Genomic DNA, 17,746 nt, shown 5'->3' on the forward strand with positions numbered 1-17,746 from the left:
CTTCTGCTCTGAGTTTACCTTTGCTGTGTGCAACTGTGTGTGACTGACACGTATGTGGCACTCAGGGAGCAGCTGCGGTCTCAGGTTTTTACTGCTGCTGATATTGATTGCAATTCTGGAGCTTCAGAAAAGCGCCTTGCAGGAGAAGAGCATTAACATGACTAACCTCACTTTCCTTATCCTTGGGCTGAGGGCTTAGGGCTGAGATGCTATGACATGATGTGTTTTTTTCCCAGGATATGCCCAATTTCTCTCTGAATTACGTCCTCATAGAATTGCAGTGAACACACCATTTTTTTGCCATCTTTCCTAGGGAAATTAGTCCCTTGAGGTAGTGCTCTATGTATTTTTTTCTTTTTTTTGTCTGAGGACTTTTAAACCTTTAAAATTCAAAAGAGTAAGGGTAATATGGTCCTAGATATTTCATTACAATGAGCATCTGGATATCAGAAACACAAATTAATGCTCCCCATTGAGAAAAAACAAGGACTACTCAGCAGTTTTCTGTTATTTATGGCATCAATGAACTAAGCAATCAGTGTGCACACCCTAGTGCATCATAACTGATGTTGTGAATGCTAGGGTTATTGCCTTAAGGAAGAAATTTCTGGGATACAAAATCCACACATGCTTACAGAGAAGATTTGAATCTATGCCACAGGAGGACCTAGTACTTAATTTCTCATGGAAGCTCATAGAGGGAGGAAGTAAACTCCAAACTATAGGGGTAAACTTCCACCTCTTGGTCTAGGAGCTTCCACAGGCAAGATGGAAAATAAGTTTGAAAGCACATAGGAGGATGGATAACTGTAGATTGGAGGATAGAAATGGGTAGGAGTCTGAGAGGGGGAGCTGGCATGGTAAGCTTGGTTTTTTAAGAGAGGCTGGTGGCATTTGGCAACAGCAACCTTTTGCTCTTGGGCACTGTCTTGTGTAAGTGATTCCAGTTCAGATTCCAATTTATACATGAAGACACACATGCACAGCAGTACTCCCCTTCCTCTTGAGTTCCCTTTTTTGCTTCATAGTATCCCCTTACACTGTGATTTATATGGCTTGGGAAGGAACCCAAACAATGTCTACTGCGGTGTCTTCACTGAACAAATTCTCTGCCAGTTTCTTTCATGTTCTTGCCACAAAAGGGTTGAAAGTGAAGCTAAAATTCCAACTCTGATATCTCCAGACAAAGTAAATCAGAACAGCATTGCAACCTGGCATTTAGCACAACAAAAACAACATGCTAAGCAGGAAATGCACAATGGCTCTGGGACAAAAATGAAAAGAAAATGAAGGGTTATTTGGTTGTTTTTTCCCCCTAGATTTCAGAATTAGTCCATTTTTTTCTGAATGGGCTTGAAGAAAAATTAATTCTCAACATTCAAATCTTAGGTATTATTCATAGATTCAACTGATTTCAGAGCTGACATCTTGACATTGCCCACCCTATGCATTTGTGGGGTAGCCCCACCTTTTCTTTATCAAGACCTCATGTGCTAAAAACATAATGTCAGGCTTTGTGATTTGCTGAACAGCTTTACCTGGCAAAGGGGGCATGAATCAAGAAAGAGGGGATGGGGCTACATGGTAATCAGGGAATATATAGCTTTGCAGTAGGACACAAGTGAAAAAGAATCTAATATAAAAGTATCTTTCTTCTCTACAACTTAGCACAAATACACCTCCCAAGTCACATAACCACAAGTTGCACGGGAGTATCTATCACCTGGTACATGGTTAGTCCCACACTTCAGGGGACAAAAGAGATGAATACATAATTCACAAACATAATCTTTTATAAAAATCTTACCTCTCCTGTGTCCTCGGTTAGACAGTATCAAAGATGTACTTTCAGAAATACTATTAGAGTCACTATAATCCACAGAGAGTTGTCTGTAATCTTCTGTTGACTGGCTATAGTTCATTAATCTGGACGCTTTGTCTGGAAACAGAAAGGAAATATGGTGAATCATATACTTTAATTATAAGTCATTGTATTTGCATGTTAATGTAAATAACATTTTGATTGACTAATTTTTATATAGTCCACATCTGTCTGTCTTTTAACCCTGACTCCAATTCCTTAAAGACTGAGGAAAGCTTGATAACTTCATTCTATTACTTTCATAATCTTATTTGGACCAAAATTAGTTTTCATACTTCTCTTCAACCATTCCATATAAAACAAATCTAATACATTAATTCTATTCTACATGTTTAACTGAAAGGCTGAAGAGTGCAGATAACCTGCAAAGTTCTTATTCCTTATACTCTGAGGTCCAAAACCTTCAGCTATAATGTCTTCTTTCTGTGTGCAGGGTGGACAATGCCCAGACACAATCCACTACCAGAGTCAGATGTAGAAATTCCATTAAGGGGTCATCCTAACTCATTAGGATGTATATTTTTCTTTCACACTGACTTTACTTTGCTTGAATTCTCTCTAGTCCTTTTACAGAATCTCTGAAGCATATTTTTTAGTTTAAAAAAAAGGAAGAAATGGTATGCTGTCTTGCACATTTTCAATGTAATCGAAATCCTAATTCATTCAAGTCCTTTGGCAAGTGTAAGTCAAGCGACCTGAATCACTGGAAAACACAGATATCACACCAGATACATAATCCCTAGAATGAGGATAAGGAAACTGTCAGGAATTTGTGGCTAATATGGGGTTGAAGATGGGACCATCCCTTTTGGCAGCAGCAGAATTTCTACCTACTTTTGCAAGTGTGAATCTACAAGCTCAGTTTCTGAGTAAGTGAACCAATATAGCTTTAGGGGTGGTTTGTCTGTAAGTTTCCAAAAGAATCTCCTTATAACCAATAATACCTAATAGAAATGTTCTACATGTATTTAAGTGCATGTTTGATTCTAGCTGATTTAATGGAGCATATGTGTGATTTGCTGAATAGGAATTGTATTGCTCATATGCCTAATGTTGAGTGTATAGAAAAAAAATCCTGTATAGCTTGGGCCAGCTTCCCATTGCCCCAAAATCAGGGATCTCTGTCAAAGTGAACAGTACAGTGTTGATACTAGAAAAAAGATACAGTTATAGAATTACTCTGAGGGATAATAAATCTTGATCTTAGTCAAATGGAATACAAAATCGGTAGATATTGGTTTATTTATATAGTGAGCAGGATTTGGCCTTGTGTCTTGAAATCACTCTAGCAATTCATGTGTGAATTTATAAAACATCTTTTGAATAGAAAATTAAACTAAAATCAAAAAGGAACCACAAATCTTTGTTTGAGTAATCAAATAGGAAAGATGAATATATATTCCTTAATGGAAGGAGGATAACCTCACAGAATTGCACCTTCAAAAGTACACTGGAGTATACAAGGTACAAAAGCAGTTTTGAAAGTAGAGGCGTTCTAGATGCACAGGTTTTATGGAAAGTGCTTTAAGAGTCAAATCTGTGCAAGCTGATTTGTTATCACTGCTTCACAGCCCTGAGACTACTGTCCTTTGTGGAAATAAGGAAAAGAAACCTCACTGACTTGCCTCAGAGTCTTTCCATTATGAATTAATTTATATGTAAAGCAATAACTATCCTACCCAACACTATATGCAATCACTACAGCATGAAATTAAGCAATTAATCTGCCTTGGGAAAGACACAGAAAAGGCTGTCTGTATCCTTATTAGAGAGTTCAGATTATAAGTATTTCTTTACCTTGGTGAAGATTCATCTGGGATGACAGTGTTGAGGTGTCCGATATTTTTTCATGCAGTCTTTTCCTTATCACATGACTTCTGTTCAGCTGAGAGGCTGTGCTGTCTTCAGTGACCACCTGCTCTGTCTAGAAGGTAGTAATATTGAAAGTCAATGTCATATGATATGTGGACTTCAGACTCTCATAGTGAAGTGATCCTTGCCTTCTGGCTGTCAGAGGCTGCTGATTTGCTTTGTATAAGCAACTTCATTTTCTCATGTTAACACAAAGCGGGACTGAGTATGTGGGCTCCATGCTCTCGTGCTAGCTAAGTTTAAGAGGGGACTGTTACAGCAGTAAAGAGAGTAATAAAGAGTGCCAGGGAAAAATTATTCTCAGAATCTTAATGAATACTGGTTGAAAACAAAAAAAAATCTGGTGTGTTTTCTTCCGTTGTCATTCAACTTGTCAACAAAAATGTTTTTTGATATTTCAAAGTTTGAAAAAACTCAAGTGCTCACTTATTAAAGACCTCATGTGGTCAGGCTTGATTGGAAAGCAAATATTCAATTCCACTCAAGAACAATGAAATAATTTCCCTAACATGGTGTAAATACAATGTTTTTTAATTTCATGAAGGAAGTCTGAAACCAGAGTGGCAACTGAGAAATCTTTACTGTTGTGTTAAGTCCATTCCTTTGGCCAATAATAGGTCTCTGTAAAGGTTATGATTGCTTCAGTATTAACCAAAGAAATTAAGATTTGTAAGTACCAAAGCTGGATCATTTCCCAGGAGTGTAGAAGTGGTGTGTGAGACAGCTTCATTGCTTTATTTGCTTGTACATGTGCCCACACAATTTCCTGTGCAGAAGTTTAGAACCAAATCTCACTTCCTTAATCCATACAAACATTAATTTCGGCAATCACTCACCTGTGTCCCATGTCACTGCATGACTCTCTCACCACAGCAAAGATGATTGGAGTATGAGAGTAGTACCTACCTCGCTGACACTTCCCACTGCAAACTGGACCATTTTCTTTATGTAGAATTTTGCTGGTAAGGAAGCAGATTCCTTCTGATGTGCTTCGCATGCTTCCAGGATTGATTCAGGAGAAAGTCTTTTATGTGGCAGATCTTCACACAGTGTCAGCAAGACTGTATGTAGTTGGTCACCCAGCTGGAGGGACTGAGTCAAAATAGAGGTATTGTTAAATAACATCTCCCAGGGGACTGAAATCCTGTGTAAACTGGGACCAGGAATTTCTGTAAGCCTTTCACTCTGGGTGAGAAACAGGCACTGAATTCCTTTAGACTTTGGGAAAATTCCAGACAAGCACCCTAACAGCACTAAATGTGCCTCTAGTGGGATCTAGGATAGCCTTGGAGAGACTTGACATCTCCAAGAGTGATCATCAGCCCAATTAGGGGCTTCTTGGTGACAGAGAGTTCAGTTTGCTCCAGAGCTTTGTTAATTCGACTGTGAATCAAAGATTCATGCAAGTAAGATATGTGGTAGCATTAGCTTCAAAAAGGTGAGGAGTTGTAAAAGCCAAAACTGTTGTCATAGAGACCAGATACTTATATTTTAGGGCCATTTAGCTTATAAAGCCTTTTCTCTTAGAATGTGAAAGGGAGGTTAAATCTACCAGAAGCCTGTGCTCTCCAAATCGAGAAGAAGCAACAAAAAGCATCAGCACAGAAATGAAGCAAAATGTATGTTACAAGTCTTTGAAAGGATTCTGGGTAAGCAAGAAATCTTTAATTTCAGCTAGCAGGGATACTGATAGAATTTGTTCAGAAATAAGGAGAGTTATTTAGTTTTATTCTTGCATCCCGTTTTTGGAAAAGCACATAAATGTGCACAGCACCCCAATCATGCCAACATGATGTTTTTCTTTTAGTCCTTCCTATCTTAGAATCACAGAATAATTTAGGTTGAAAAAGACCTTTAATATCATCGAGTCCGATCATAAACCTAACACTGGCAAGTCCACCACTAAATCATGTCCCTAAGTGCCACATCTACATATCCTTTAAATACCTCCAGGATGAGATTCAACCACTTCCCTGGGTAGCTTGTTCCTAATTGTCTTGGAATAAATAATCTTCACCCTTAAAATCAAGGTATAATTCATCTTAGTAAGAACAATTCAGATTTTTTAAGAAACAGAAGGAAAAAGAAAAAGAAAAAGGAAAGATGATCTCTTAACTAAATTCCCTGATTGGGGTGAACTGGTATTTTTGGTGAAGCTTAGACCTTGACGCAAGCTTTTCAATTCTTTCTAGTGGTTCAAAACATAAAGCCCCTTTTAGTGATACTTCAGATTATGCCTCTCAATCTTTGAACCTACCAGAATAAAAGAGAACAAAAATGTTTGTGTTACTGGCCTGGTTTGGAGGAACCTGGTAATCTGCTGACCAATAGAGGGTCATTCCTAAGGAATACACCAGCATCTGTCAAAACAGAAAAAGAAACCCTCTGAGAAATCAATATTTAGTCTAGAAAAGCCTCATACTAGACACACCATCCTTTTGTGTCTTTGGTCACAAAATGGCAGAAGTCAAACAGATTATTTTTTTAAAAAACTAGACTAAACATATCTAAAAGTAAAATACTGACTCTTAGCTTATGGACTAGGTTTAATGCAATTAGTACTGTTCAGCTTGAGGGGCTGAGCCAGGCTGCCCTCTGTTCAATGATGCCAGGAGCAGGGAAAGAAATTTGAACTCCTTTCTTAATTTTGAAGCTCTCTCATTGCTGATTAAAGTTCTCCCCTAACTGTGGGACTGACTAGCAGTTATATACAGAAAAATAATTACTGGACTAAAGGGCACCTATTCCACAGCTTCATTTTTCTGCCTAGTGTCTAAATGGTCAGTTATGTGTGAATCTGAAAATACTGTGTTCTGCCTGAGGGGAGTATGTGGTCTGAGTGGTATTTAAAACTTTTAGGTGCCTGAATGTTGTATCTTCCTTTCTTGCCAGAGACTCATTTGTCAGAGAGAAGAAAAATAAATTGTTAACAAAGCTGAACATATTTCTGACTTCCTGGGACTGCTTCCACCCTCTGATTGTACAGATACTGCAGTCCTGCTGCTTCTGGGATTACAATTACCATATCTGCCTAAACACCATTTCATAGAAATATTCTTCCTTTCTGTGGGCCTTTACAAATAATACATTTCTGCAGGCCTTTAGGACTGATGTTCTAACTTGATTTTGATGTTGTCATGCATACTAATCCAATGGTAAGATGCAAGATACATGTAAATCTTTCTAATTATAGCCTAATTGGATTAGTTTTATTAGAAGTGGGGTGTGACAGGAGGTGCCTGGTATGCTGCATTAAAACGAGCTTGTCTTCATGAGGCGCTGTCAAGATTTACTTTACAATATACCTCACCTTTGTCAGTCCAAAGCGCTGGTTTTTACTTGGGCGGTAGAGCAATTCTGGTGGACTGAAAGGGGCAGCTTCTATCTGAGATGCATTGTTTTGGAAGGACAAGTTTCCTTCGGCAGACAGTAGTACTGACCATGGGCAAATCACACAGATGGCAGGGTCTGGAAAATGTTGAAGTTGATAATGGAGATCTTAGTGTTCAATTCACTGCACTCAGAAAATCATATTTCTGGCATCTCAAATTCATCACTGGAGGTGTACCCAGAATGACTTGACTGACTGGAGACCTCATTGGTCCTGACCCACAGACTCAGTTCCCAGCCTGACCTCTGACTTGCCTTGTCACTGTGGCCTTGCCTGCTGATCGCTGGGTTCTCTGACACTGGTTGCCTTCAGCTAGCATTCTCTTTTGCTCCTTCCACATCTTCTCTAGTGTTGTATGCAAATACAACTCACACATGCTGGGAAGCTTGTCTGTTTTAGGAACAGCCAGCCAGCTTGTACTTCAGCCTAATGAAGAATACCTGGCCTTCCGTAGTGCTGAGCAGCCAATGATTGGCGTTCCTGCCTAACCCAGCAGTGCTCCAGCACACCAGAAATATACTATAGCAAGTGGTGCTGACCATTACAAGATCTGGCATGATTTATTACATCAAGCACAGTGCAGCAAATGTGGCAGTATTAGCCTTGAAAAGAGGCTGATTCCAGAAACAAAATAGCTGTAATTGAGAGATGTGGAGCCAGAGATATGCCTTACTCAACTGGGATGATGATATGGAGAGGCAGGTAACCTTCCCTGTGCTCCAAGAAACTGGAACACTGTGTATGCAGACTCCAACTTGGCATCACTTCTGGACCTGAGCTTTCTAAAGACATGTTTTAGCAGCCTCACACTTGGCCTATAGACCAGCTTGGTTGTACATCCCTACTTCTTCTTGGTTTAGTTTTCATCTTCTGATACCCTAAATTTATCTGGCACAGCATAGGGAACATAGGCTGATTGTATCATTTTTTTAAAAATTTTGTTTTGTTAAGTCAGTGATCAGAAGAGCATAGTGTCAGCTTAGTGTCTGGCACACAGTCAGTAGATGGATCTGAGCTGAACCTATCCAGGTGGGTATCTCCATGCTTCACTGCTTTGCACATTCCTGGTGCTTGTATTGCCTGGGCTATTCTATCCTCTTTTTACACCAGATAATAGAGAACTCGTGGTATAGTCAACCTGCTGTAGTGTTCCAGTCTATTAAAAACTTGTTGGTAATGAATGTGCACTCCTCCAGCTATAGCAGAAGTAACACATCACTTGTTTTCTGTATTTTGTGTTTTGATTCTACATGCTCATGAGGTAATAAGACATCTCATCCATTTGCCCCTCAAAAGAAATACCCATTCACATAAACAGTTCTCAAAATGTGACAGGTTGCTCAGCTGTGCTCTCTTGTTGTTGCTCAGTTGTGCTCTGTGCTCTCTCAAGCTGGTCTGCTTGGCAAGCAATCATCATAATGATGTCACATTAATATCATCAAGGATAAAAGTCTCTTACTAGCTGAATGGAGAGCCATGTGGATTTGCCTGCCCTTCTCTATCAGTCCATGAAGGACATGATCCTAGCTGGCGCTGCACTTTCTCTGGGTGCATGTTATTCAAATTTTAGGAAGGGCTCTTTGTCTGCATATAGTTGTACTTAGATTAATTACTACCTGATGTTTAATTTGAAAAAGAAACAAACACCAAAACCAAGCTGTGTGAAGACCTCCTATGTAGATAGAGCAATCTGCATGTAATGCCAGCAGCAATGAAAGATTTCTCACTTTTATTAGCAATATGCTGTTAGTGCCATTAGTGGTTTTTGTCTCCACCCCACCCCCCACAAGCAAACAAGCAAAAAAACAAGCTCAAAAGAATTAAAACAACTGAAGAATTAATTTCCAACAGTAAGAACTCTAAAAAGATACTTTTCACCTCACCTTTGTGAAGATCGTCCAGAAGCTGCATTGTGGACAGGTACAGGAGTGCCCATATTTCTTCTTCCTCCAGAGGGCTTCCTTTTGCCCACAGGACCTCGGCCAATGTCACACAGGAACTGTTCATGCCTGCTGCAGTAGATACCGGGACTTGGACACACTGAAGTAGACTGAATTGCTCAAGACAAGCCCTACTGATTATAGCTGTACCCTTCTCTCACAGTAAGAAATATTTTGTGAACCACCCTGCTTTGTTGTTCAGGGTAGGTAAGTATTGCTTATCCCTGTCTTAATCTGAGTAAGAGTAAATAAAGGGCACTGAACTAAGTGACTTCCCGTAATCTTTTTGAGCCCTTTTACTCATCATTTACCCATCATTTATGAAAAAAAGTCATAAGATTCTGTGGAGCAAATAGTTTTTACTCAGGAGGTCCTTCATGAATATTCACTGTTCAGATTTTGTGAGAGGTTATTTGAATGACAGGTGATTGATTTTGCTGCTTAATTGGATTTTCCTATCTATAAAAACATGACAGAGTTAATCTAAGAAAAAAAGAATGCAAAGCAAAAGATATGTAACATGAAAAGTTTATAAACAGTCCAACAGAGCAATTAAATTTCATTCATTGCCAGATTGATCTTGTAGACTCCTACAGAATTCATTGATGAGAGCTTTTCTTGCTCACATATCAGAGACTCAGTGCTTGCAGTTCAACCCTTCCAACATACATATAAGCTTGATTTGTTTCACTAAACCAAATTAAAAGAGGATTCTCCTTTTGGACTGCTGAACAGCAATTTAGTGGCTCCCAGCACACTATCCTATCTGACAGGTATATAAGACCTGGCCTAGTGCAGGAAAATGTGGGTCCGCACACTCACCCTGTTTTGTCTCAGCTGCAACACAGCATCAGATCATTTAGACAAAGGCACTCTGTAGTGAATCATAATTTCATGTCCTACGTACTGGAAAAGTATTTTCCTAATCCCAGCCCACTAGGAACTGACTTGTGACTTGAAGTATCAAGGTTGCTTTTCCTTCAAATGTTTTGTTCTGCTAAATATTCTCCAAGAAGGTTTTGTTATTCATAAATGAGTCTGATCTTTCCATTTAATGAGTTTTACATTTCAGTAATTTACTGAAGCTCTTTCAGAGCTGCCCTAGGTCTACATATCAGTAGGGAAAACTGAATCCAAACTTCAAATTTCCTAGAAGTTTTTAGACAGCTTTTGCTGTTACTCTCCTGTAACAGTGAGCTCCACAGGTTCATTTTATGTTGTGTAAATAGGGGAATAAGGAGAAAAGTTAGAAGTGATCCATTTACTGATTTGAGATTTTTGCATTGTAGACCAGCAAGTGAGGACACTATAGCCTGGGCTGCTATTGTCTGGTATAGGGTTGTAAACACCACTGTAAAATGAGTTCACTCACAGCCTGAGGACAGATCTTCCCCCTAGAAATTTCTTCACTCTCTGTACACAGCTCACTTACTGCCACTGTTTGCTCTCTGCTTGCAACAGAACTCACTGTGTCTTACAGCTGATTGCTTTGCCAGCTTCCCATTCATTATGGAGTCTTCAAGGGGTCACTGCAAGAGCATTACAGTGTCCTGCAGGACCAACTTGTTGCTGATTAATAGACTACTCAGACTTCGCTTCATGGGGTCTTGTCTTGGCTCACTAGCTTGCAAACAAGGAATCCCAGCATGGGAAGAATGATCCTTTGTTGCAATCCCTACAGGATTATAGATCAACCTAGTGACATTTTAAACGGAACCAGAGTCCTAATTTTAGTCTCTGTAGCTTCAAAGGGAAGTAAAGCTTCTTACAAACCCTAACCTTAATTAGAAGAGACAGACAAATCTTCTTAATCTAAGCCATCACCATTTCTCTTAATAATAAATTACTGTGATAGCATTTCACTTAACCCTGTGGTACTGGGAGTAAGCAATCAATTCACATCCCCAGAGCCAGAATCTGTGTGGCTTCTCCATACAGGTAACCCACCGGATCATACTTAGCACTGTTTTATTTGAGACTGTGCTGGGGGAAGGAGCACTGCACCCTCTGTTTTAGATAGAAGTGCTTATATGAAGTGATTTCAGTGCTGATATTTCTCACTAGCTTAAGTTACTCACTAAGCAGCTATCCAAATTGCAGGTGTTACAGCTTTATAGTACCAAAGTGAAATCAGCAGTTACACCAGAGATGCTTAACTTTTGTAGCGAATCTTTTTTTCTGAGAGTGAAAGTAATGTCTCAGATCAATACTAAGTATGAATAAAATTAATCCTGCTATCAATGATGTGCAAACTTCTTGAAAAAATATTAGATTGTATGGCCATGGAAATCATAATCTCTTTAAAGGTAACAAATCATTGCTTTAAAGCAATGGTGGAGTTAAGCAATGTGCTATTTTACAATCAAATTAGCAACTGGTTTTTAAAAACACTCAGAATGCCCTGTATCTTCAGGCTGTATTTTTGACTTCTGATTTTCAATACCAACATGATGTGATATTTAACAAAACTGCAACAGTGTGAGTACTTGGGGAAAAAACTATAGCCAGGCTATGCTATGTGTATTATAAGAGAGTAAAAGTGATTGAAAGATACTGTTATTATTGTTGCACTGCCCATATTCATCCCTCAGTTTAATAAAAGCTCTGATCCAGAACCAAACAATTCTGACCTTTAAGCAACCTACAACTCAAAAGACAAGGCAGACAAATGAGGAGGCAACAAGGAAAAAGTTAACAGCAACTTTGCAAAAAGCGACTCTTTTTCAGTAACACTACATATCAGGAAATTATGCTGGATCTGGTTGAGTCTGCAGCGAAAAATTAGAGCAGCAGAATGTAATCACCCACTTTGGAGTTTGGCCAGGATATAGAGGTTAATGTTTTTGTGACTGGAAAATGTAGCAAAGAGCTTCCAGTGCCAATTCATGCTTTTGAGGTAAAAGGCTAACTTTGCCAATGTCTATGGAAGAAGATAGTACCATCCAAATTAGCCTAAAATATCCTCCCTGTTCTAATCTTTGCAACACATTTATTCATTATGTAGACTCTCTAAAGTCAACAGACTTTCCCCTACTCTTCTTGCGTAGGTTGCATAAGGTTGCATTGGGGTGAGGCTAACCCATCATTTTGCCAGCAACATCCACCTATTTATCACATTTCTTTCTAAATAATTCAATTTTGGTGCATTTTGTTTTATCATATGTGCAAGTTTTCATCCATTGAAAGCTGGAGTCAATGAAAGAAATTGAATTTATCATGAAAGTAAATGAACTACAACTTTGCATCTGAATTTGACCCTTAGCAACAACTGTGCTTTAGTTATTTCATATGCCAAGGTCACTTTACTGGATTTTGCAGTCTTATTTAGTAAAATGTAAAGGAGCAGCTTTGCTTTGGTCAATCTTTACTTTTGCTATTTTGTTTACTATGTAAAGAAAGCAAAAGAGCTAAAAACTATTACTCTCGTAGCAAAACTGACCTTCCCTTATCAACTACAGTCAAGTACATTAAATATCCTTGAGAGGAATGGGTCAGCTGGATTCCTAACTACATGACAGCCCTTTTCATGCCCACCTATCAGAGGGAATTTACTGGGGAGTAGGCTCAGCTGTACAATAACTTTTATAGCATGAAAGTCAATCCATTATCTGGATGATAGTGAAAAAAGATGAAGGGAGATCTGGACACCCCAGTGAACAAGGTGATGAGGAAGGAGAAATCACATTTAGCTTTCAAAAATATGGAATCAAGTTTGTTTCTGGTCTACTTGTAAAGGCATAAAGAAAGAACAGATTTGCCCCATCTGGACACCCTGAAGAACAACTGGAAATGAGAACTTTGGCAAAATAGTCTGTGTATAAACACAATAACAGCAACAACAACAACAGCAAAGGATTATCCTTGGTAGGAATCAAGCATTCTGTCAACTGGAAAGGCTTCTGTCAAATCAGAACAGCCTTTCAGTTTTTACTGCCTGGAAGCTGTTCTTGCAGAGGTCTTGTCTTTCGTGCGACTGAACTTTCAGTTCTGCTTCATTACTCTGTGTTGGTATATTGCAAAATACCTAGCTGTAAACTTAGCCAACTTTTAATTTGCTGGAAGGTGTAAACAAATGTAGATTTTGTAAACAATTCTTTCTGGGAAGGCCTATTTATGGTTTGGACATACATGCCCATCACAGCCCCTCTGTTAGAGGTGACTAATTGATTTCGACAACAGTGAGCCAGAGAGGGGCTACTTAAGTAGGTCCTCTGACAGACCTGAGAGATTGCTAACATTGGCCACTACCCTCACTAAATGAGTGTAGGTGTGTACTGCCAGGCAAGTGAGAGGGACTTGGAGTGTAACTTCTTCCACTTGCACCACTATCTCCAGGAAAAGTTCTCTATCCATAACAGTCCATGGAAGCTGGTGTAAACCCACTGCACCTGAAGACACATGAAGTTGGCTAATACTGATTTTGCCTAATTTACCTGCAATGCCTGAGCATCCATCCATTTTCAAGGGCAACTTTAGAGATAAGGAAATGCTTCTTCTAGTGTGGCATTGAAAGACTCACTAATAAAACTACACCCAAGTCTATAAAAAGATGGCCTTCAGCCAACTTTCTCTAGACACAGTATTGTCCTTAGCCTTCTATCCCTTTCATCTGTTGTACTCCAATTTCTTAGCTATGTCAGCAGTCCATTTTAGGACTCAGGTGCTACCTGATAGTCTAAAAGCACCTTCTGTAAACAAATGACCAAACCCAAGGAAACTCAATCCTCAAAATAGCCAAAGTCAGAACTTCTTGTATCAGTGGCAGCAAGATGCAGTGGGGGAAAAGAAAACTTTCTGAAAGAAGGTAATTAGCTGGAGCACCTCAGGTGCGGGTCGGCAAGACTTCAAGCAATCTGCATTCAAGATTAGGAAATATGGGAACTTGAAGTGACACTTTTCTAGGGTGTTGGAGGGCTAATAGACTGATTTTAAGTACTGAAGAGGGGTCCATAGAAACAGATTGACCAGACAGACTTCCTAATTCTGAAAGATCTTTTAAAATGAAAAGTTACAAGGAAAATGTGTTTTTAGTCAGCATCCTTTTACTTGGCCTGAGTGCTGGACAGTGGGTTATTTACATATCAAGTAATGTAATTTCTGACCGTATCCAGGTGAGGACCTTGACCGAGATCAAATCAGTCTGGCTATCCTATCTCTTGATTTTCCTCTGTGGTTTTCCCCCTCAAAGATTAATAACTGACAGTAACACATTACTTTGAAATGCCTTATGTTTAAGAGCAGGGATGAATTTGTATCTTTACATCTTTGTGACACAGAAGCTCAGAAACTTCATCAAAAGGGGCTGAAAATTTATGGAGGACTAGATGGAAATTAAAACACAAGTAAGTGTTTTTTCGCTCACTAAGGGAAGACAAATGATTGTTTAATATCAAGTGTTCCTAATACACTAAGAAAAGTTCTTGCAGCCTATCTCAAGACTGGCTGCATAATAAATCAAATTTGGAATACAAAATTAGGGGAATTAAAAATAGGATAAAAATGGGATTGAGCTATAGTTTTGAAATAATCAGTGTTAATTTCAAAGTAAATTTACAGAATTTATGAACAACCTGTCCTGAGCCTTTTCTGTGGTCACAGACAGAGAAGGAACGATGCGTCAATCTCACTGCCTCTGAATCCTCTGAGTCATGGTGGCAGGAACAGCATTTGGCATGAACCTGCATTCAGTAGGAGGTATCACCAGGAAAATACTTAACTAATTTCCTTCGTGCCCTTAAAAATAATATAGCTATAAAAATGAATGTAGAGACGGTTTTGAAATTTAAAATTATCCTAGTGTGCATACAGATTAAATGTTTGATATAGATAATCATTTCTGAATTAAAATGGGAAGATATTACTTGCTTTTTATAAAGGCACAAGGTTATTCAATAGCACATATGTTTTAATCTGATTCTGGGTCTCTACAGACAGTTTGGGATCAGTGATATAATTTTGCGACACTCCAGTGTCTACCCTGAAATACTCTTAAATGAACAGATTTCAGATGAGGATGACAATCCTTTGTTGCTCAAGGCTGCATATTTTGCTTCTTTAAAAAACCCAAACTAAAAAAAACAACCCAAATCCTGGAAATTAGAATACTGTAATGAGATTATGAGAGATGTTGGTCTCCAAAATTTTTAGGACTAGGTAGTTAGAAGATCCTGAAGAATCATTGAAAGCTATGACCAAATTGTAAGCGACAACTTTAAATCTTTTTTGGTTTTCATCTGATTCATAATAATCCACAAAACTGTAACACGCAAGAAGAAAGAAGATGATCACATCAGCCTGTAAGCATGAGCTTTGAATAGGGTCTGATTGCATCTATCATGTTGATGATTGTTCTGATTTAATACTTCAGGTTGTATTCTGTTTTTGAAGAACAGTGTTCTTCCATAAGAAAAATTTAAATTATAAAAATATAGTGTAGAAATAATTTACTGAGAAATGACGACTAAATATATTTGCTTTATAGGCACTATTCATCTACAGCATGTAAAATTGAAAACCCAAGTAAATTCTTCAAATATATTTAAATGTAGTTCAAATTGAATTAAGGTAATTCAATTGGTTGTTGCTATCACCAAATTGTTACTGATAATCTTAGGGGAAATACAGAAAAAACTATGTTGAAAATAAATGTAATATCTTAAGTATCTTAATCACAAATGTATGCATATTTTAGACAGATAAAAAGGGAAATACTTTGGGGGCAAAAGGTGCCCACCCTGTGTACTTTAGACTTTCTTAAATGTCTACATTAAACTCTGAGCCTCTTTGGTATATAATATTTGTTGGGCTAAATCCAGTAACTCTTTTGTATATTTAAAGAGTTCTTGATACATGCTATCATTCGTGATACTATGGTTTCTATCTGGATACACAAGCATAGTAATTGGATAAAAAGCTGAATATTTGCTAATTACTTAAGTACAACCTACTGTATTTCAATGCTGATTGTCCATCAAATGCCAACAAATTTTAGCTATATGAAAAGTTGGAAGACACTGAAAAGAGCACATTTTTAAAAAAATATAGTTTAAAATTAATTTACCTCATAACCTCATTTATTCACATATATTCCATATACAAATTTTGTACTCTGACTCACTGTAAACTTGTTATAATTTTGGAGAGAATACACTATATTCCTCATACCAGAGAGATGAATCTCATTAAGTATGAAATTTAACTCTCTGAAATATGGGGTGGAAATGTGTAGGTTTATAATTGGAATAAACACTTAAAATGCTGTTAAAAACTTCTGTTCAAATAAAGCAGACAGGCAGAGCCAAATCTGCAAACGCTGACAAGTCAGTAAGGGAGTTGCCTTGTTGCTAAAGCATGGCCTTGCCTTAGAAAGATTGTGTTCCAGAAATTATAGCTGCAATGAAACAGCATTATATGGTATTTTTTCTCTCTCTATTGTAAATTATTTTGTTTCCTTTCTAGAAACATGTACTTTAATCAATAGGAGAATTAACCAGACTACTGCAAATTATTCAGCACTGAAGGGAGATAAAATTTCACTGCTGCAGAGAGATTAATTTCTTTTCTAGGAAGTCATAAATGTCACATAAGTTGGGCCAGTCTCTAAACAGTCTAATCTTTGAAGGAGAGAGTTGAAATCTAGTTCCTGAATAGTGTAGTTATGTGCCTCTCTGCAGGGAATTTCATGAGCTGAGTGGTAAGGGTGCTAAAAGATGTGACTTTACTACAAGACCCATGGACATTGTTCCTCAAAGACACAAAATGTTACTGGTACCAAAAGAAAATTTAGAAAAAACCAGCATCCTACAAAATCAGACTTATAGGGTCAAATTCTTTTTTCTTCTCTACTTCAAAGGGAACCTACCAGTGAATTTCAGAGGAAAATACTACACTGTCTGCAGTCAGTTTGCAAGTAGATAGTCTTTCAATAGAAGTTCCTGAAAATGTATGACTGGATAACTGCAATCAAAAGAAAGTGGTGCTATGCTCATTCTTGCTAAGTTTATGTGCCCTTTCTTCTCTGCTCTGGCTGATGCCAAATGCCAAAGACCTCATAGAATATCAGTCTGTGATAGACAGCTACTGCTTCAAAAGTAGCTACTGCTACTTTTCTTTGGTTTTTTTCATTCACCTTTCATAAAAGCTCATTCTACATGAGACTAGACCAGACTGGTGGCCCAGAACTAAATCTAATACATCTAATAGATCTAATACGTCTAATACATCTAATACATCTACATTCCAGCACTTCAAAGATTGAAGCTTCAAAGCCATGCTCTCTGCTGCTGCAGTGCCAGAAATAGTAGGACAGTAGAATTTCAGTGCCATGGTAATACTTCTCTTTTATACTTATTGATTTATGTCCTTTTTAAGGCATTAAGTAATTCTCTGAAATGAGGCAGCCTCATGCCAGACATAGGAACAGGGAATGAAGGGTCAAATGATATGCTGATACTGAGGTTAATAGGTAGCACCACAACACAGGTAAAAGAACCTGAGCAGGCTGTACACCAGCTTCTTCAGGTGCCAAAGAAAAATGAATTCCTAAATGAAAGATGAAGAGCTAAGGTTTTAGTTTATGTTTTCCAGTCTTCCCGAAGTCTCTCCATAGCTTCTCATAGCTAATCCTATTGTAATCAATGCTGCTGTGGTTTGCTTATTGTT

At 38.2% G+C, this 17,746-nt stretch overlaps 2 protein-coding genes across 5 annotated transcripts in view; one reads left to right on the top strand and one right to left on the bottom strand.

Annotated features, from left to right (window-relative positions):
• MAPK8 (mitogen-activated protein kinase 8) overlaps nucleotides 1-17,746 on the top strand; it is a 182,172-nt gene that overhangs the window by 109,496 nt on the left and 54,930 nt on the right. The window lies entirely within an intron of this gene.
• Nucleotides 1-17,746, bottom strand: part of FRMPD2 (FERM and PDZ domain containing 2) — a 69,928-nt gene that overhangs the window by 50,830 nt on the left and 1,352 nt on the right. The window contains 6 exon segments of the mRNA XM_017725974.1: nucleotides 1,808-1,939; nucleotides 3,680-3,806; nucleotides 4,661-4,846; nucleotides 6,049-6,114; nucleotides 7,065-7,222; nucleotides 9,029-9,154. Of these exon segments, the coding sequence (XP_017581463.1) occupies nucleotides 1,808-1,939; nucleotides 3,680-3,806; nucleotides 4,661-4,846; nucleotides 6,049-6,114; nucleotides 7,065-7,222; nucleotides 9,029-9,152 (793 nt within the window). The 5' untranslated portion in view covers nucleotides 9,153-9,154.

The sequence above is a fragment of the Corvus brachyrhynchos genome, unplaced genomic scaffold (assembly GCF_000691975.1).
Source record: "Corvus brachyrhynchos isolate BGI_N302 unplaced genomic scaffold, ASM69197v1 scaffold61, whole genome shotgun sequence".
Classification (NCBI taxonomy): Eukaryota; Metazoa; Chordata; class Aves; order Passeriformes; family Corvidae; genus Corvus; species Corvus brachyrhynchos.